This window comes from Myzus persicae, unplaced genomic scaffold (genome assembly GCF_001856785.1).
Source record: "Myzus persicae strain clone G006 unplaced genomic scaffold, MPER_G0061.0, whole genome shotgun sequence".
Classification (NCBI taxonomy): domain Eukaryota; kingdom Metazoa; phylum Arthropoda; class Insecta; order Hemiptera; family Aphididae; genus Myzus; species Myzus persicae.
Genome location: NW_019102373.1, coordinates 36,843 through 54,989, shown reverse-complemented (window position 1 = coordinate 54,989; position 18,147 = coordinate 36,843). Strand labels below are relative to the sequence as shown.

At 27.7% G+C, this 18,147-nt stretch overlaps 2 protein-coding genes across 3 annotated transcripts; both read right to left on the bottom strand.

Moving 5' to 3' along the window:
- Positions 1-1,755: 1,755 nt before the first annotated feature.
- LOC111031968 lies at positions 1,756-11,836 on the bottom strand. 2 transcript variants are annotated; one of them, XM_022312120.1, is made up of 14 exons: positions 11,494-11,836; positions 8,685-8,902; positions 8,535-8,612; positions 7,771-7,915; positions 7,453-7,665; positions 6,325-6,550; positions 4,013-4,150; positions 3,678-3,843; positions 3,513-3,590; positions 3,248-3,450; positions 3,043-3,182; positions 2,853-2,938; positions 2,611-2,790; positions 1,756-2,530 (listed from the first exon to the last, which is right to left on the bottom strand). In XM_022312120.1, the coding sequence occupies exons 3-14, from the start codon at positions 8,586-8,588 to the stop codon at positions 2,432-2,434; spliced, it is 1,728 nt and encodes a 575-aa protein (XP_022167812.1). In that variant the 5' UTR covers positions 8,589-8,612; positions 8,685-8,902; positions 11,494-11,836; the 3' UTR covers positions 1,756-2,431. The 2 variants fall into 2 exon arrangements, with proteins under 2 accessions (XP_022167812.1, XP_022167811.1); XM_022312119.1 differs by having other exon boundaries at positions 3,678-3,846; positions 11,494-11,835.
- A 975-nt stretch (positions 11,837-12,811) lies between these two features.
- Positions 12,812-13,588, bottom strand: LOC111031972 (tigger transposable element-derived protein 4-like). The gene has a single exon (XM_022312123.1). The coding sequence runs from the start codon at positions 13,586-13,588 to the stop codon at positions 12,812-12,814; it is 777 nt and encodes a 258-aa protein (XP_022167815.1).
- Positions 13,589-18,147: the final 4,559 nt, after the last annotated feature.

The window sequence follows — 18,147 nt, the reverse complement described above, 5'->3', positions numbered from 1 at the left end:
TTGTTTCTTAAAAATGAAAAATTATTTCATACATATTCTAAAAAATTTTCTCAAAACTTACAAATGACTCTTAAAAGCACGAAACAATACAATTTTTTTTAAAAACTTTCATATCTATAAAATGATAATTGATTATATTGATATATGAAATTAAGAGGGCGCTACACTGACATTGATTGTCTCAATCTTACAAGTGTGTAACATAGCAAATAGTACGCTCAGCTGATCACGTTTAGTTCCGGTGTTTAAAAATTACAGTGAATTGAGCTCTTATAAAATTAAAAAGGTAAGATTATTATCTAAGACATATTATAGGATTTTTATTATATTTTAATTTTAAAGCAAATATTTTAAAATTGTAAATTGTTTGTACTTCTGAAAATACTAATAACTCACTGAAAATTAAATTATAATAAAAAAAACCCATGAGATGCCTTACATTATAATCTTAACTTTACATTTCGTAACAGGCCAATTCACTCTAGTTTTTAAGCTAACAGAGCTAAATGTACTCCCCTGAGCGTAAAATATGGCGTGTTACACACTTGTAAGACCGAGACAACAAATCGTAGTGTAGAATCCACTTAATAATTTACAGTTATTTATTTTTAGATTAGAAAAAAAAATTGACTGAGATAACTTGGTTATGTTCAAAATTTCCAATTTCTCATGATTTTTTTTTAAGTTTTTTAATTATTTTGAAAAGTACCGGCAATTCCATTTATTGAGCCGCCGAAGTACTAACTTGATTAATTAATCTGCATTTACCACTTTTCTCAGAATAGCTCCTGTTATAAGGTTAGTATAAATATTTTACCAAGCTCATAGGCCATAAATGATTGTGACAATTGTTGGTTATAGATAGGGCTATAGCCAATAAGGACAATACGTGTAGAGTTAGCAACACCACTTCATCATACAACTACCAAAATATTTGTAATTTACTCTGGAATTCGTAACTTCACCGTTCGGAAGTTAAAACTGGTTTCTCAATGAAAGGCCAACTCAACCCCTCTTTCGCTAACTAAATCAGATTGAATTTAACTTTATAATTTTTCTATTAATTTGTAGCCAACTTTTTGAAATTTTTAACCTTGCTGTACTAGAGTTATAACCATTTCCAAATGGGGGAGGGGGGCTGGGCCCCACACCACAGCCAACTTAATTAACTAGAAAACATTTGTAACTAATTAAGCTTAATTTGTCACCAACAGCACGCACTTCCAATACGGCTATTTACATATTAATGTATATTATTTTACATTATTTTAACAATGATGTTTTTATCAATAAGTAGTCAATTTATATTTAGTAATAATTATTATGTATATTTACTAGTATCTGTAGGATGAAAACAAAATTTAAAAATTAGTTTTATAAACAACATACAATTGTGTTTAAAATACTATTAACAAGGATTTACAAAAAAGTATTCTATGCTAAGAAAAGTATATCGGTTAACCCTTTTAATAAATAAACAACTCACTTAACTATATGATTGTGATTACATTTAAATGAAATAACAATTAGATTAAAAAATCTAAAACTTAAAAATAAGTTGAGCTACAACATTAAGAATCAGACTATATGTTACAATAAATATGAAATAACAATCAATAATATTTGAGGAAAAATAAATAATTTTACAACAAATTTTTTGATATGAAATCTAAAAACTAAATATTATACACATTCAAAAATATAGTTTATTGTTATTTGTTGTTTATTTATGTTAATATTAATAAATTGAAAATATAATTTATTAAATAATTTATTGTACAGACAATTGTTTTTTATAACATGCTGAATAATATATGAACTAATTTTCTGTGTAGTACTTATTAAACTTATAAATTAGTCCTGCTTCAAATTCACGTGTCTTATATATTATTTATTATTTTTGATATTTGTTATGAATACTAGGAAACAATAAAATCGTTCAAAGAAGAGCAATCTTCAAGACCTAATCCATTAATCAAAAATAAATTTTTTCCAAAAATTACAATCATATCAGAACAATAAATATTTTTCAATTTCTTAATGCTTCAACTGTTTTTCGTTCTAAATAAGTATATTGGTAAATTTTAAGAAATCTCATACCTTAAAAAAAATATCTCATTTTTCTGTAAATATAAAGAAAAATGTACAGACCATAAATTGTACAAAAAATATATGGTTTAAAATATGTAGTAAGAATGCAAGATAATTCTTAATTAGTAAATATCAGTTAAATAATTTAAAGGCACCAGTTATAAATAAGTCTCAAATAATATTAGATAGCATTTTAGATAGGATTATTATAATAGCATTTTACAGTCATTTAAAACTAAATTGTAATTAAATTGTTACTAAGACTTTGTATTTAAATACAAAAAAAAGATGACAACTAACACTCCTTAACAGACTTAAGCTTACTAAACATTAGAGCAAGTTACTGTTCCACTTGTTTAAAAAACGGTTGGGCTATAGTTTCCATGATTTCGTGCTCACCAATTGTTTGCAAATCAGACACTACAGTTACACAGTTCAACTGAAAATACAAAATTATGAAATAATGTTATTTTTGAACAAGTGATTACTCACAATCATAAATATTTGTATAGAGCTAACCTGTTTTTTTTTCATTCTTTTGTGACCTGGACAACCTTTACTTGACCTCCATGGCAGCTCTTTACCACCACAATTATTTTCCAAATAATCGAGAACTATTTGAATGTTGTAAATATCAGAAATTAATTTATCAACATTTTCGTTTGGACTTTTCTTGTTATTTTTCTCATTTTCTTGTAACTAAAATGTGAAACAACAATTTAATATTTTGTTTGATACGTAAAATTCACAATATTAAATACCTTAAAAGCTTCTTTTTGGGCATTTTTAAGATTTAAAACTGTACGGTTGTATAATCTACCATATGATAATCCAGTTTTATTTAAATCTAAAAATAAATGATTGTTAGTCAAATAAATCATAATAAATAATATGTTATGGTATGCACTATGCAGTCAAATAAGTTTATCTTTGCCTAAAATAAAAGCTTACAATTATTTTTCTGATTAGATAGTTGCTCAAGGCGATTGTTTAAAAAATGCAATTCTGAAAAACGTTTGTTGTTCTTTTCATTTTCACAACCAAATTCATCTTCTCTATTTCTCCTATGAATGTTAATTTGATTTTGAACACTAAAAAAAAAAAGAATTTAAGTCACAAAACATTTTTTTCAAAAAGATTATATTCGAGTACAAACTTTTTAATTTTTGATAGTATCTTCATGAGTTCTAATGTGTTTTTCAACAGCAAACTTTCTTCATTTGATAAAAATCCTGACTTCAAAACCCTTTCTACATGATTTTTAATAGATTTAGTTTTTGTTTGTTTCATTGTAGTTCTGGAATGAATCTGCATGGTCCTTTCTACACTTCTCATGTCATCAATTTGGGAACTATATAACTACAAAAAAAAAAAAAATAACCTTATTAAAAAAAATTGTATTACTTGAATTTTCAAATTACCTCATTAGTAACACAAACTGAACTGTCATACAAGTTATCATCAGACAATTTATCAACTGATTTAGTATTCAAATTGTTCTATAAAATAAAAATATAAATAATTATTAAAACATTTTATTAATAAATACATTTATTTCAGTAGATAGAAATTGTATTAAATTGTACCTTATCATATGATAAATCATTGATAAATGAGTTGTAATGAACGTCCTCTTCCGAAAAAAATTCAGTCAGATTACAGCTACTTGATTTCATCAAAGCTGAACATTTAACTTTTGCATCAACATCATCCACAACAGCGTTTAGGCGTAATCCATCATCACTGAACGACCTGCTACCAGCACCAACACAAAATGCCATTCAGCTCCCTGTACATGTCAACTTGAATTTTTAAATAAACCTAATTTCCCAAGCTACTCTTTACCTTGTTGCCCCATTTGATTGAAATACTATATTTAAAATAATGTTTATATTAAAAATCCAATTTAAACATAACTTACCGAAATAGATTCTTCTTGTTACATAGATTATATTTATTAAACTCATTTTCATCTTGATTAGAATAAGATTTTATCTTTCCTGTTTTTTTATTAAAACCAATACTATATTCCGGTTCATCATAATTAACTTCTGCTTTCCTATACAAAAATTAAATTACAATTATTAATCTTTTTATATGAAATAATACAATTACTTAATAATCTCAATAGATAAATATGATTTGCTTAATTAATTAATTAAATATTTCAAAATTGTCAATCTGAGAAATATATACTTTAAAATAACTGATCAATAAAAATTAATTAATATGCAATGCATAATTATTATAATATAGATATACTTTATAAATTGCGGCTAGTAGGGGTTTTAAGGAGATGATGCACAAATGTATTCCCTCTACCCTACCATTCTGATATTTTTCAAACAAATCAAAAAGACAATTTAAAAATTAATAATTTCTCATACTTATATCACAATGTATTGTATTTATATAGTAGACACACAAGATCCACCAAAGTATATATAATATACTCTATACGGTAACACATGTTCGACCTTTCTCTATTAATTGTCTGTTTTAAAAATAATGATAATGATCTTTATTTTTCATGGACAACAATGGCAACACTAAGATATGATGAATGATAACATCTTGCAATAAAAATAAAACTAGGCCAAATTGTTTTTGGCCAGCAGCATCACTGTATATGTTGTCTATTTGTCAAACCATATCATGGGTTATACAATACAGTCAGACTTGGCTATCTCAAAGTTGAAGAGACTGGCCAAAACGTTATTGACAGGGTTTGGGACTTAGAGCACTAGCTTATTTTTATGGATTGACTTAAAATTTAGCAAATCGCTATGGAAGTGTATGTCATATTACATCACGTTCAATTATGCAATTTGAAAGTGCTTTTTTTTGCTTTTTTCAGCGATTTAAAAAATATATGCTAATTTCCAGTTTTTATGATTATTTTTGATCAGTTTTTCTAGTTTTCTTCAGCAAAGTTGTTTATAATAGAATTATAATTAAAAATAATTCTTATCTAACTTGCCGTGTATTTAATTAATTAATTTTTTTCCAATTATTTGTAAATATTGTTTACATTTTATTTTTAGAAAACCTTAAAATCTCGAAAGTGACTTTAATTTTTTTTTTTTGTAATATAAAGATTTTTTAGTTTTTATTTTCAAATAAATATTTTTGCTTAAATTTAAGTTTTTTAAATGCTTATTTGAATGCTTATTATGATGTTTTTAAACACTGTTATTTACACTTTATTTGAATGATTTTAAGTGCTATAAGTCCCGAGCCCTGGTTATTAAGTAATGATCAAGTAATACAAAAATTGGACATTCTAGAGTGGAAAAAAGTTCTAGGTATTGATGACTTAGAGTTTAAAAAGTTGGAAATAGTTGGACTGTATATCAATGATCTTAACCAGTGGTGCACAACCGTTTTAGATGCATCAAATAAATCATTTTCGATTAGGAGACCCCCTACCAAATATCACGGTTGCCATCAATATGAGACTAATTATTTATTTGGTGTTACATTTTTTGAGATCACAATTAAAATGTTTTAAGCCTGGGTAGAGCAACACTGACCTTAACGAATATATTATTATAAGCTAGAGTCACTTTGAACATTGTATTCAATAACAAATTATTTTTGATTGTATTAATCAAACTGTACGATGCGGTAATATTATACATTGATTAAATTTAAGTAATGTAAAAGCTCAATAAACCGTCAGTCTTGGAACTAGAACCCTAACAAATGATCAAAATGACTGCTTAGTAAGAAAGTGAAAATATTTTGAAACAAACATAAACATGAATTATTATTTTTTTAATTATAACATAATATTAATATACATAATTATTAGTTATTATCACTCATTGGTTCATTATTTATAATTATTTTTTTTAAGTCGATTATAAGTTATAACTATCTGTCAATTTTAAAAATGATATCTATCAATTATGTACAATGACATAATTTCTGAAAAGTCTCAAATATGATGTAATGCACAAGGTTTATATTCAAATGTGGCTTCTGATGATTAAATGAGAAAAATGGGTAATCAGTAGAAGGATAATTGGGATTCTACTGCACTTTTACTGTAAAATAACTTTTTGCAATATTTTGAGTGGTGTTTATGCCTGTGTTCCATTCATCACTACAAGCTGTCACACTGCATATCACTTAATTCAAGTAAATTAGGCTTATTATTTTATTAGAATTTAAAACATGCTTTTTTTAATCTATTTATAACAATTATACACATACAAAAATAAAACTTACATCAAAACAACCTTTAAATTGTCCAAAAATTGTGACGAATTATTTTGGCTAACAATATCTACGTGTTTTGTCAAAAGCAGTGTGAAAAGAATTCCTAGTTTCTCCTTATATGACTTGTGTTGCTTCTCATAAGAATCCACAATGTTCATCACTCCTTGTAAAGTTAGTCTGCTAATATTGTCCATGGACTTAATAATTTCACTATATTTTTTATTGACATTGAGATCTATTGTCATATAAAAATGATATAACTTTATAATTATATGTATTTTATAAATAAAAACAATACAGGGATACAAAACAATAGTTTCATCCAACATTAAAACAATAGTAATCACTTGTTTAATATGGTTCATACATGAAACCTAATTTATTTAGTATGCTACCCACATTTGAAAGTACAAGGCCGTTTGCTAGCTGGAAATATAGAACCAACAAATAGTTTATTCATGGTCAGATTCAGATTGAAAATAATAGTGTAAATTTAAATTATGGCCAGTGTGTCCAACGACCATGGATATTTGGTTAGTGTTTATGATGATAATCTAGTGCTCATTTTTTATCATTGAAAAACATGTTTAAGGTTACTCATACCAGTTATTTGGATGTAGGATAGTTTTGTCCCCAGCTATTTTTGGGGGGAAGTAGGACATTTCCCTCAACCATATTTAAAAAAATGTATTTATGTATAAAATTTGTTTTGAAAATCACAGATTTTTTATTATAATACTACTTTTTATTGTATCAATGAGAGGACAATATATATTATACATATAAGATTGTGTTATTATATAATATATTTGTATTAATATTAAAACAACTTCATATATTTCTTTAAATATTTAAACATTTATTTTGCTACATAAAAAAAATATTTTAAAAATATGGAGGAAAACTGCTTTAAAAAATGTACTGGGGAAAAATTATTTTAATCTACTGGAAATAGCAATAATATGTCGCAGAATATGTTTAGGCATGATGTCAAACTATGAAATAAATGTAAATTAACATAAATACCTAAGTAAAACATGTAAGATAACATTTAAATTTTCGTTATACTACTAAATGTTATATAAGTAGCATATAAAACAAGTACTTTATAATAAAAACAACAAATAATTAAATTACCACAAATCATTGAAAATTGTGTTGAAGATATCAATGGTTCTGGTAAGTAGTAAAGCCACATAATCAACACTGATGCAACATCTACTGCATCAATATCTAGGATTGTTTTACAACTTTTCCTTGAACCACTCACTAATTCATAAGCATTTATAATATTGGCTTTACGTCCATTAGTTGAATATGCGTCATCAAATAGACATTCTTCATATAATCCTAAAAATAACAAATTTTTTAAAATTAAATAATCAAAAATTATAATTTAAATTTAATTATGTTTAACAATTATCAATTCTAACTATAGAATATAACTATAAATACCTTTGTCAATTATATAATCATTTATATTTTCTACAATAAGTGGTAACCCATCACGATTCAATGGCAATTTTTCCAACGGCATACCAATCAAAATCAATTTTTCTGAATTATATTCTTCTAATAACATCTCAAATTTTGTTTCAACCTGTAATTAATTAAATTGAGTATTCAATGGGATTAAGTGTAACAATCTATTAAAGATTAAGGCTAGAATACAATGTATATAAAGTTTATAGTATGTACATTCCAAACTCAGACCATTTTCTCTATTTTTACTTAGTTAAATTATAATTTGTAAAACTTCACAGATTTGTTTGTATTTTTTTTTCTTAATATTATATGTATAATATACTATTTCCTTTATTCACTGTTAATTTGAGTGAAGTAGTAACTAGAAATACTATATACTGTAATTGGGCAAAATGCAAAAATATAATTAAAATAAATAATTTAATAACTAAAATTGAATTTAAATAAGATTTTTCTTATTAAACATAAATATTAAATATACTTAATGAAATGTTTTACCAAAATATAGTTACTGAATTAATACAATCAATTAATTATAATGTCCTTAAAAAGGTTAAAAACAATTTTTTATGTTTTTAAATCACATATTTTACAAAAAAAAATCAACCATTAATCATACACAAATGTACTAGTCTGTAAATGGAAGATTTCCCAAGGTTGCAAATTGTTGCTTAATTATAAAAAAAAATTGCGTGATTCAATAATATTAAATACGAACAAAGAAAATATTTTACCTGCTTACTAAGCATATGTGTGTCGGTACAACACAAAGTTAGTTTCATTTTCATACAATTCAAACTCTGGGTAAATCCCTGAAAATAAGAATATTTGTTACCACAATTAGTGAACAACTATTCAAATTACTACAATAACAAACTACTTACTGCAAACCACTGCAGTAATTTCAACAGCTTGACACAGTTTATAAATTCAAATTTATATCAATATAAAAATTAGATAATCATATCCCAATCACGGCACATTTTAATGCTTTTATGGCTGCTTAAGGAAATGTGTTGATACAAGACGTAATTTTAACATATAAAGGTGTAAAAATTGACCTTCATAGTGACTCGAGTGTTTCAAAAACAAAACAAACAATCTGCAAAAAAAAAAAATGATTTATAACAACTGTTAAACATAGAAAAATCCTATATAATCTATGAATATATAATTTTATTAAACTAAACACATATTACTCTTTTTTTATACAAATAGATATGACAGGTATTATTTATTCATATGTTAAATCACACCAGGTATAATCATTATAGAATTACAGTTACATAACAAGTTTAAAAAAATCATACAATTATAAAAATTACTATGGATATATTAACATGAATAAGTAGGTAATTCAATAATTTCTACCAATTTGTTTTTCTACTCATCACTACCTAGTAGTATATTATGCTTTATTTCTTATTTTTATTAAGAGGCCCAGAGTTTGTTTTAAAGATTTTTCAAAATTCTATACAATTTGAAAATTATATTTTAGTTACCGCCGTAATTGTTATACTTTTCCACCAATTTACAATACCCATTTACAAAACTGGGAAAGTTAGTAATTTTGTTAATTTGTTCAACTAGTTAAAGTTAAGTTACTTTAATACAAAAACTAATTATGTTAGAATATGAGTTAGTTTCTGAAATATTCCAAACGTGTCTAACTAAGTTGGAAGTTAGTTTGGTGAAAATAGAGACTAAATTTAGAGTATGAGTGAAAAGTTTGATTATTTTTAGTTAAAAAATAAATTTAAAAACTCTTTTGTTTATGTTAAGTATTTCATAATTTAATTACTCGATGTCTCAGTATCTAACTTCAATTATTGGTGACGATAAAAAAATTATACTGTACAAGTCATAATTTGATCAAATGTTTCAACTCTCAAGTAGTTAGGTAATAATTAGGGCTGGGTATTTAATGTCCTAAATAATTTCAAAAATTCAAAAATGACTCAAAATAAACTCATTCAAAAATCAAAAGTACATAAAACAATTTGTGACAATATGAGCATCATACAGTAAACTTTGTAAAACAGTGCAACGTGCATCAAAATCCCAGCCCTAGAAAATAACTAATAATGCTTATTTCTTGAAATCATTCATTAGAACACAGAATGTAGAACAAAATAAGAAAAATAAGAAATATACAAACAGTTTGATACTATATTTGTCTAGCTGGATAGAGTACATGTATATCTATTGGCCATTATAATTATTAAAAGTATCTTATAAACTAGTAAGTCCCCAGCTTAGGAGAGAAGGGGGTTGATATGGTGTATTATTAAAAAAAAATGACTTCGCATGAAAAATTATAAGGCTTTGTTGAATTGTCTGATTTGGATAACTATTTTTTATCTGAAAGAAGAAGATTTCCAACTGGCAACATTGACTCCATTCAATCTTTTATTCTATTTCAAATAATGTAACCTAAGTATAAAGTAATTTATGAAAAAAGCAAAGATTGTATTATTTTTAAAGAGATTCCATAAAGGTTGAGATTAAAATATTCAAAAAATAGAGTTCAATGTGGCCTATAAAATGGCTTTAGCCTACCTAAATGAGTTAAAAAAAAATTTGAAAATTTGAAGAAGAAAAAGATAATTTAAATTATATAATTGGTTATTTAATTTAGAATGCCTGAAGTTGATACTATTTAAACAAGTAAATAACTACATAACTAATGTTCAGTAATATTGATTAATTTATAATTAGTTTCTATGACAAATATTATCTAAAATATGTTCAGTAGGTAAGTTATCAACTAGGCATTGTCAACACACATATTATTATAGATAAATAACTTATACCTATTCAGCATTACTATGGGTACATACCTCGGTACATATATAGGTAGTATGTTTAATGTTAAATAATCTCAGTTGCTGTAATTATAGTATGTACCTACGTATTGCTAATCACAATTGTATACTGCTATGTGTAAATGTAAGTATAAATTGAACCTTGCTTACGTCAGAAAAGTATACCTAAATAAGAAATGTATACCTACATTTATCTTATAATGCAATGGTTTAAGGTTCTATAAATAAATTGAATCTAACTAGGTACCCATAATGAGATTAAATTGTAATAATAGGTAAATTCTGTTGATATCATTGTTTTACATAATTTGCATTTGTTGACAGATTAAGTCAGGTATGGGTACCTAACACAGATAACAAACAGTAGGTCAGGTTACGTATGGGTAATATTGAGTTACACAAAACTACACAATCAAGGTAATGTTAAGATCAAGATCATTAATACAATATCAATACATTAATTCACATTATGGTATTAATTATTCACAAGAATTTATCTACAATACGAGAGATATAAAGTACAACACAAGTCACTATTACAGACTAACCAATCAATTGGGATAAGTATATAAAGCCATTTTCCCCCAACCTGTATGAAATGCAGGCGAGTTTGACGAGTACAGCAGACTAAATTAACACCTTAGAGTAAGAGTAGAGTGCAGAAATAACTGTAATAGTAATTGAAAGAAACGAGAACACAACCAATCGACTATTCGAAAATTCTACCCAATCATTGAGTAATAATCCTGGTAATAATTAATACGATGGGTCAATTGAAATCAATAGAAGTTCACAAGGGTAAACCTAGAATAATAAAAGCACGAATACCTAGGTACTCGGTTGTAACTGCGTCAAGGTGACAACTTACCACTCGCTGTGTCGGAACCTGGAACACGACTGGAATACTGGATTGATGAATGGATATGTCGTTGGAGAGTTCGAGGACAGACACTTGCTGCTCATAGCCTTGTCGCCGAGGTTGTGAAAATGTGACCGGCAAACGCACTCCCAGACAGAGCTGACTCTCAAGCGCTCGGCACAGAAGACAGAACACTAAACAGTAAACAGCGAACGCCTCACGGCTCACACCTGTGAGTATTGCGACAGCGCCACACGGATTATCAACCGACCAAGGTCAGCCTGCTGGTGGCCGTGGTGGGAGGGTGATAAGTCATTGTGTTATCAGTGCGACGGAGCCTGCGCCACCGATGATCGACTGGTAGTGGTTGGTGGGTAATGGGTAGTGGCACCGATCACGCGACGGTGTGTCGGTGTCCGACTCTGAACGTATTGGTGGTGGGTGGTGGGTGGTGGGTATTGTATTATAATAAAATTGTCGTATTGGGAATAATAATATTGTGATAGCGGTGTTGTCGTGTGGAAGTGGTGAGAACCCAGCCGTACCAACACGATCGTCAATAGTAGACGTCGGGCTGTCTGGCGTCTGCGCGCAAGTGCAATATGCCAATATCGCGTGTGCATGAGAGTATGAGAATGAGACGTTATGTGTAGGTATATGACCAAATCAATAGTTTCAAAATTAGTATGCGGTTGTTAATTTACTAAAGAATATTATAATTTCCAACTGTGGGGCAATGCCAAAAAATCCAATCTCAATAAAATACAAACTGTTCAAAATTAAATCTTACGCACCATCACCAATGCTCCCCCTTATATCTCTATTTATACTCTTCACTCTGACTTAAACATGAAAACCATACGGCATAATATATACGAAGAAGCTGAAATGTATTACAAACGTTTTTCCAACAAACTGCTCGCGCAAATACTCTGATATCCGACCTAGCCACTCGCACAATTCCTGGAAACCCTCCACGACGATTAAAAAGGAACCGGTGCAGAGATCTTTTTAAAGAATAACGAAAAAAAAAAATGTTAATAATAATTTGAAAAAATATATTGTTGCACATATATTTAAGCAAAAAGAAGGGCGATCATTGGATGGTTTCTTCCCTCACCCTATTCATGTTTTTTTAAATACAGTCAAATTCGCTTATAACGATCTTCTAGGGACCTAGGGAATCTGATCGTTATAACCGAACATCGTTACATCCGGATCATAAAAAAAAAAAATAGTTTTTTTGAAAAATTGATTTATTAAACACATTTTTTACTGTTATTTAAGATTACATATGTATTTTAACATTCAAGGTATTTATATAAATTTAACCATCTTTTAACCAGTCGGAAAATATGTCACCGGTCATCCATGCTTTTTTATTGCTTTTGTAGTCGACTGGCAAGTTTTTGACATTTTTAAAACATCTCGGAGTCTTAGATTTTCCAATTACTAACAATTTTTGTTTGTAAGAACCAGTCATATTAGAGGCTACAAGAATTGTGAGTCGCTCTTTAGATAATTTACCACCACTGCATGTTTCCCCTTTAAAACGTAATGTTTGAGATGGTGTTAGACGATAAAACAATCCAGTTTCATCAGCGTTATAAATGTCACAATCTGCATAATTTTTACGCAAATTAGGCCAAACGTGTTCCAGCCAATTTTCCGAAACACCAACAGGAACGCTTGACGATTCTCCACTTATTTTTCCAAAAACGATATTGTGTCTTTGACGAAAACGGGTAATCCAAGAAGAAGAACATTGAAAATCGATTTTATTAAAACGCTTCCCGAATTCGGTCGCTTTTTCTTGAAGTATCGGACCACTTATTGGAATATTTTTAGATCGTTGTATTTTGAACCATTCCAAGAGAGCCAGTTCGACGTCTTGATGTTGGCTACATTTTAACCTTTTGTTAGATGTCACGTCTTTTTGAAAAACGCTTTTTATTTGGTCTTCTGATTTCCATATGGTAGATAGTGTTGATTGACTAATTCCTAGCTCTTGGCAAAGATCTTTATTAGAAACACCACATTCTAAACGTTCAATTATTTTCACTTTTTCAGCAATAGTGAAACAGCGTCTTCTTTTATTTGACATTTTTAACTACGGAATTCAGAACGTGTCTAAACGGATAGCAATCAAAACGGCGACTAAACGAGTAAGAAACGTATGCTGTATACAGTACGGTCGCACAAGACACATTATCTGTTACAGATAAGATTAAGTCATATCGATTTGGTCGAAATCAAATTTACTACTACAATACTGTATTAATAATCGCTATAGGTGATTATAAAAACAAATTTTCGTTTTAAAATAACATCGCTATATCCGGATTATCGTTATAACCGATATCGTTATATACGAATAAAAGTAGTACACATAACATATAAAACCAACCAAATACATTGCTTTTGATCGTTTTACCCGGAATATCGTTATATACGGCATCGTTATAAGCGAATTTGACTGTATTATGTAGGTAGCACATATTCTTATTATGCCTTTGGCCTTTGGGTATAGATTGTATATTCTCTAATAAAAAAAATGACCGACTCCTATAATGAAAATAATGAAATAGGTACTAACATTAAAATAAGAACAATGTAACTCATAGTTAAACTATTTAAATAACTTACCAATTGCTTGCGCCACTTCTTTTGATTTTCGTTCAAGTATCTCATCATCCAAAGTCATTAAAATAGATTTGTAATTTTGTATAAGTGCATTGCAGCTTTTAAATCTACAAATCCATCTTTTATCACTTAGTTTTTATAGTTGAGTGTTTTTTAACCCAAGTTTATTTTTCATATTTGTAAATTTTTGTCTTTAGCTGGCTTAGAAAAGTGGACATATAAAGCGTCTAGACCATTAAAGAATATAATACGGCAATACGACTTACGAGTAACCTTGAGACCAACATCATGTTGGTGCGTGAGAACGTATTCATGTTTTTCAGGCATATAGCTAATAATATTTACTATCTACCACATTTATCATAGGAATATAAAATTATAATTCATTAACTTTAAATAAAAATTAAATAATTTATACCCATGTTATGTTCCTACAAATATAGAGTAAAAAAAATTAATAAATAAATATATAAAAAATTATTTATTTATGTTTATTGTAATATTATTACCATGTATTAAGGCTATAAAGGTAAAAAACAATTATTCTATATTAAATTTATATTAAATAGTAGCCCGATATATTCTATAAAATACTTCTGTAAGTAGTATATTTCAATTGTGTATTACCTACATAATATAATTTTAAATTATACTATAAACTACACCTACGTATAAACACCATTGATTGGTATGGTTTTTGGAATCAAATTATAAACAAGTTATCGGCTATTTGCAAAATGTTAGCAGCACATTTCATTACGCAGCTCAAAAGGGGGTGTAGCGTGAAGTTGCCCCCCATCTTATATTTTTCATACCTTGTAGGTAATTTATTTGCAATATCTGAAAACCAATTTGCAAAATGATAACATAACTTTCAAATAAATTGGTCATGGTGGGGCGGCCAACTTCACGCACATGATAGGCCATACTACAGCATAGGTCTTCCGCGGTTGAGACGACAACAATTATCCACCGCCCGCATTTGTTCTTACCTACCCTACGTTATTTTTCTAACGCCTAAAAGTACGGTACACCTACTGTTTAACCGATGAAATCCGTATTATTTGGCCATTATTAGTATTGCAAATAGTTAACAAAATAGATGTAAATATCATGCGATTGAATCCAAATGCATAGCATTTTTCGTTGTTGTAAAAAAACTAAAATATTTGTACTGCATAGATACACTATGGATTACGCATAATAATATTATGTGGTCCAGCATCAAATAAATAGTTAATTTATTTAACATATATTTATGTGTAACCATACAATTATGATATAGTTACATGAATATATTAGCAATATACAATTTAACGTTACTCGTTCAATTTAGAGTGTATTGACTATGAAATACAATAATATGATATCATAACATTGAGCATTAATGGTCAGGTTAAAATATTGTATTTTATTTATTATTATGTATTTTTGGGTAAATTTATTTAAATCTAACGGCAGTTTTGTGTTTAACTTGTTATATGTATATTATAATGGACAGTTTATGTGAAAACAAATAGCAGGATACATCATTGGCATCTGTTTGATCTATAATTCATATGGCCGTCGATGAACTTTTCTGTAACTATTTCACATTACATAGTTGCGGAATTATTTATACTTCATGAAACCCAGAAAAATTATGCTGATTTAAAATGTAGTATGATATCTTAGTTATTTATTAACAATATTATGAAATTAAAATGTACCAATATATTATTGATGTTGTAGAAAAAAAAGAGAATTATTAATTTATTTTCTTTTATTTATGTGAAGTGTGTTAATATGTATTTTAAAATGTTGATTTATCGAGTATTGTAGGTTTAGATGCAGCGGGGGGGGGGGGCTCCCCCCCACAAACAACTCTGTGATGTATTTACTGATTTAGCACCCTGCGTTTTAGAGGTCTAGTTGTACCACTGTATTTAGGATAGGCTAATTGACTGGCATTGATGTCCATTCATTGGGACATCTTCTCGATGTGGATGTAATTAATTATAAAATGGCGCTAAGTCCTAGGCGATTATATATTGTTTTGTAATCTCACAATAAAATGTTATTTAATTACAATAAATTGTTAACAGTCTTTAAGTTCTCATGTGTTTTTTATAACACTTAAATATAAATTTTAAATTGTTGTAATTTTGAATAACTACAACTATGTACCTATGTCAGCAATTTATTAGTTTACTATCGAACTACTTTCACAGTTAGAATATCATGGTTTTATTATTATTATTAAGTTTATGATACAAATATATATATTAGATGAAATAATTAAGACTCAAAAATTTTACATGAACTTATAAATTTAATATGGTATATTTATTTAATATTTAAACAAAATATAGAATAAATAATATAATATTTTACCAATTTAACGATGGTGATGGTATTCACAATATAGTTAACACCAATTGACCATTTCATTATTGAACTATTATGTTAATCGATTTTTTTTGATTTTTGGTATTGTCTTTGTCTACCTATAATTAACTATATTATTTAATTGGTCTCAGACCGTATTCCATATAGATACTGTACTGTAAACAGTGTAAACCTAAACTGAATAAAGTAAATTGACAGGTAGGCGGAAAAAAGTCTAGGAAAAAAAATCTAACGGAAATAAAAGTCTACGAGAGTGCTATACAATAGTACTATTTTATATGTTAACATACTTCGTTGATTATAATTGTTTGATAAAGCATAATACAATTATACTTAAAAGTACATAATATAGATAACAGATAATGATCATAAATAATAATAACTAAAGGACTACCTATTAGCTGATGTTACTGATATGAATTTAAAAAAAAATAGTAGGCCCATTGGTGTGTGTCCATTCTGCTTGTATATTAAACTTGAGTAAAGAACCAATATCATAAGTACTACCGTCTACCGCCTGTCTTGTATTGACTTATTATATTATTATTTTCAAAGTTGTGTAATTGTTGTTTAAATGTAGTACACACTTAAGACTGATAGGTATTTTGACTGTGGATTCTGTGTTATATCATTAACTATCTGATGACTCAGTATAAAAACATTTAAAAATATTTATTATAACTTAAGACACAATATATTATGTATGCATACGTTCATATTTGTATTAAAATTTTTTTCTGTTAATTTTTTTCCATGGAGTGTTTATTTGTTTGGGATTTTTTCAGTTATATTTTTTTCTAGGTTTTTTTCGATGAACTTTTTTTCTTGGGCTTTTTTCTGTGATTCAAATCTACAGAGTTCACAAATTGGTGAGCAAATATAGTATCTACTTATTCTATTTGGCTCTTGGTTAATTTGATTAAGTTAAAAGAATATGCATACACAATCAATTTTTGCATCCATAACTCACTATCATTAAAATCTCAATTAATGGAATCTATTAATACTACATTTAGGTACACATTTAATCAAAATAATTATTTTGAAAATTTGTTTTCTTTTCGTATATAACTTATTATTATATTCAAATTACAGTAAAACAACTTACCTACTAGTTTCATTTTACCCAAGCAATTTTAGTGAAATTACTAACTTACAAGTTGTAACTTCTATAACAAAAGTAATTTTAATACTAGTACAGCGTTGTACCTTGTGGATTATACTTATTAATTATTATACTCACCATCAAAGCAAACTAACTAATAGATTTCACCGTTTAACTTTAAAGTTTAAATACCTATACATTTTTCAATTATCACGTTTGAGGTTTCAGGTATATATTTTAGTTATATGTAATGATTTGTGATTCTGCAGTAGGTAAAAAAGTTTCCTATAAAAAAACACGGATAGATAATGATAGCTGAATACAGAAACTATACTTAGCGGGAGGCGGGACGCAAGAGAACGGAGTCTGCTCTCATTTCGTCATAGATTTAAGCTTTCCCTCTCATTTTATTCTTGCATTCTTTGTTATGTCTACTTTTAATGTTGTAATAGGTTTTGAGATTTGAGTTTTGTTTCTATTTATTTCTAGAATGATTATAGAGTTATTTTCTCCAGGAAACGATTCCC

Bases quoted from the DNA above. Each gene is read 5' to 3' on its own strand.
- LOC111031968 (XM_022312119.1), bottom strand. From the start codon at position 8,588: ATGAAAATGAAACTAACTTTGTGTTGTACCGACACACATATGCTTAGT. The intron at 4,151-6,324 runs GTAAGTTTTATT...ATTTTTGTATAG, and splicing joins AATTTAAAGGTTGTTTTGAT to GAAAGCAGAAGTTAATTATG. The intron at 3,451-3,512 runs GTAATTTGAAAA...TTTTTTTTGTAG, and splicing joins CAGTTTGTGTTACTAATGAG to TTATATAGTTCCCAAATTGA.
- LOC111031972 (XM_022312123.1), bottom strand. From the start codon at position 13,588: ATGTCAAATAAAAGAAGACGCTGTTTCACTATTGCTGAAAAAGTGAAA.